At 50.9% G+C, this 3,658-nt stretch overlaps 1 protein-coding gene across 1 annotated transcript in view; it reads left to right on the top strand.

Moving 5' to 3' along the window:
• The window catches only part of MRPS5 (mitochondrial ribosomal protein S5), a gene marked incomplete at its 5' end in the record, with an annotated part of 24,675 nt that extends 23,996 nt beyond the window's left edge, over positions 1-679 (top strand). Inside the window, one exon of the mRNA XM_009699147.1 lies at positions 100-679. Coding sequence (XP_009697449.1) covers positions 100-324 — 225 coding nt within the window. The remainder of the gene's footprint in view (positions 1-99) is intronic.
• Between the last annotated feature and the right edge of the window lie 2,979 nt (positions 680-3,658).

The following is a 3,658-nucleotide window of genomic DNA, read 5'->3' as shown; positions in this document are numbered from 1 at the left end:
CCCCCCCCCCCCCCCCCATATACCATATAGAGTTTGATCTGAAGTAAACCACCGTTGTGCATCATTGCTTTGATTGCCTTTTGTGTTTCCTGCTCCCAGGAGACTCACCAACAGCTGGCGAACCAGAAGAATCTCTATGTGGTGGAGTTCCGGGAGGAGCAGGGCCCTCTGCCCATCGTCGTGGCAGTGCCTGAGGGGACTGTCCGCGAGGACCCCGAGCCTGAGGATGAGGTTCCAGACACAAAACTGGAGTGGAGTGAGGTGAAAGAAGCTCAGGGAATGAAGAAATCTCCCTGGGCAAACGTCAGACGGACAGCATGTTAAAAGTTTCAGTCCCTCTGTCTCTTCTGCTCAGAGATGCAACCGGGAAAGCCCAGCCCAAAGGGACAGGTTGTCTAGGCTTACATTTCGGAGGAGGGCACCAGTAGCACTCTCATACCATTCATAATGCTGCTACCATTCAGTAACACCGTTTGCTTTCCCACAATTCTCCTGCCTGCTGTTTGACTGGGGACGTTCAGGTGGAGACAGCCAGGGAATGTGACTTCCTCTTCAAGCATGCATTTACTCGATTCCTTAAGATGATGTTTAATCGGCAGATCCCTTGTTTCTTTCACAAGCTCTTGGGAAACTACTGAAAATATAAGATTGTGAAAGCAATAAAGAATCCTCAGAATGAGTTCAGTGTGGGCTTGTTGGGGTCTTTTTTGCAAAATGCCAGTGTCTGGGAGATCTTGAAGCAAGCAGCGGTAGCAGGAGTTAACGTGTGCACTCTCCATCTCCCTAGGCTCACTTGTGATCGTGGGGCAAGTGTGAAATCAGAAAGTAGAAGTTTTGTGTCTTCTGGGGGGGGGGAAGGGTGATAAGGTGATGGTGGGCAACAGCTGGGGTTGTGCAAACACTGCTCATGCAGGTGGGGGAGTTCCCTAAATGAAATAGAGCCCAAATATCTGAGGACGACCACCCCACAGTCTCCTGTGGGGTATTGCAGTATTTTGGCTGGCGTTGGAAGTCCAGTCCGAAGCCTGCAATCCAGCTTTGCTCACCGTACTCTCCTCTGCATGTGTGCTGGGATAAGACCTAACTTCATTTTCTGCTGATTTGGTACTGAGCACAGTAGACTCTTGGACCCTACCCAGAACTCAAAGTGCTACAGCTGTCAGAGGACTAAAGGAGAAAGAGCAAGTCCGTGATACACGCATCTCTGACCGGAGATGGAGTAAACCCCGTCGTGTATTGGATTTCCAACTGAAGCACACAGAGGTACGTGCTAGATGCTCGGTTAGCTTGCCGGTTGGACGGGATCCATCACCCATGTCCCACCAGAAGATAAACAAACTCTGCACCCACACGCTAGGACGCAACGCTCTACCTGGCAGCTCCATGTTTTTGTCTTGGGAATGGCAAAAGAAACTGCAGAACCGAACCCAAACAATGTTTTATCACAAAGTATTAGAGCAATCCAGGCTATAAAACAAGTTGGGAGTTAACTTCTGTGCCTTCCCGTCTGTGAGTGCTTGTCACGGCATTTCTCTGTATGCGAAAGATGCTTGTACCCTTGAACCCTTCTTGGTCACTCAGTAATTTCTGTTCTTGCTGCTAACACAGGGTAAAACACCACATTGTTCTCGGTGGATCTTTTCTCCATCAGCCAAAGGACTGGGAAATGTCTGACTGATTTATAGCTGGTGCCTCCAAGAGAATCCACACAAGCCTTGCAGGTCTGCCTGGCGTGCTAGCAGAAATGAGGAGCTGCAAGGTGAGGAAGTGGTAGGGCAAATGTCATTTGCCTTTTCAGAACTTAATGTAGTAACCACAAATCTCCCTCTTTCCCCAAGGTCTGCACGCTAGCTACACTTGCATCTGCTCCCATGAGGGTCTTCAGGACTCCTCTGCCTTGCCTCTGCTCTCTGGAGGTTTAGGTCTCTTCTCAGACCCACAGGACAATAACTCGTGTTTGAGCTCTTCCGTGGATCAGGAATGAGGCATTTCCGTCCTGCAAAGCAAATGGGGTTTCAGTGCTTGATTCTGTTAGGGTAAGGGAGGCCGAGGAGCAGGAGGGGGCCCTGGTCCCAGTGCAGAGATCGGAGGTGGGGAATGGACCTCAGGAGATGGGGAGGCCGAGCGAGCCGCCACGACTCAGGCTGCCACAGACCCCCGTGGAGCTTCGGTTCCTCCTTAGAAGTCCTCTTTTGTGGGTTTCCCGTTTCCACAAGTTTGTTCATATTAATATAGATGCTTGTACAGATGTTCTACCCAGTGTACAGTTTGCTCATCGCTCAGATACAGCTGGCTGTAAAATGAGAAACACGAGAAACTGCTGGCATTTTCCATGGAGCTGGCTGTAATTTTCTGTTAAGTTTCTTTGCTTTCAGACAAAGCAAATTCTTCTCCTGCAGTTCCGGAGAAGGTGGAAGTACTTCTAACTCATTGCATGACTGGAGGCAAGGTATCCAATATAAAAATATTTGGGGAACAGCTAACATTGCGGTTAAGAAGCTATTTAATTAAGCAAGAGCAACCAAGATTACAATCTGGGCATAGTTAATGAATGATGTCTGTAATCTTGCTTTTATCACAGGAGCTGAGGTTTTGCCTGCCTTCAAGTGGATAGTTTGTTTTAACTAAAGTCTAATTGCCTGCTCTCTGGAGTAGATGCCTGCAGACCTTGTTTTTCGGAGGAAGCTGGAGAAGAGCGGAGATGGAAGCTCCAGTTACGCTACCAGTTGAAATCTGGTGGTGGCTGTGGGGATGCAAAAGGCCCACTGTTAACGGTGTGAATGGGGCTTGTAAGTGCGCTGAAAAAAGGGCTGATTTGTGGGTTTTAAATGTGCTGCTCCATCTAGCTACGTCCGCAAGGGAATCCCTGGGACCGTGGGAGCGTGAGGATGAATGGAATGTCGTGGGGAGGATGCTGTTGAAGATGAGGTGGTGATCTGGAAATGTCTGAGCAAATGCAGAGCCTGGGACGGGGCAGCCCCACGGCCTGGGCCCGGCGGGGAGCAGCTCCGCACGCAAGGGGGGTTCTTCAAGACAGTGTTCATCTCTCCATGTGTTCGTCACGCCCGACGCTTCCAGTGGGGTGACAGCAAATTCTCAGGCCAATGCTATTTTCGGGGTCTCTCTGGGGATGAGACCTGGTGCACGTGTGGTAGGTGGTTTGTAGAGGTCCTGGGAGATTCTCTGAGCTCTGGGCAGCATCTTTCCCTTCAGGGGCACGGAGATGTGCCATTGTGCAGGCAGCTGCCTTGGGCTGCCCAGCTTCCAGGGCATGGAGGTCTTTGTGGCTGGATTGAGACAACAGGAGGGCTGGGCATGATGGCAATGGAGACTTCAGGGTGCTTTTTTCATTTTCTTTGTCTATTTTTTCCTCTTCTTTCCACCATGCAGGAAACACGCCTATTGCTGCAACTCACCTGGCACCTGTCGGGTGCATTCAGCAGCCTGGTGCAACAAAGCCACATCTGGCTGTGTCACTGTCCCATGCTGGGGGCCAGCAGCCCTGTGCCAAACGGGGACACGCGTTCGCCTGCAAGCTCTTCAGCTGCGTGGGATTGAAGTCGGAGCCATGCTGGGAGGGTTTCAAAGCTGCAGCGCTGCTTTGCATCAGTGCATCTGGATGCTCTTGACCCTGCGGTGGCCATTCTCTCTGCCCGGC

The sequence above is a fragment of the Cariama cristata genome, unplaced genomic scaffold (genome assembly GCF_000690535.1).
Source record: "Cariama cristata isolate BGI_N322 unplaced genomic scaffold, ASM69053v1 scaffold20004, whole genome shotgun sequence".
Taxonomy (NCBI): domain Eukaryota; kingdom Metazoa; phylum Chordata; class Aves; order Cariamiformes; family Cariamidae; genus Cariama; species Cariama cristata.
This window is presented reverse-complemented; position numbering and strand designations above follow the sequence as displayed.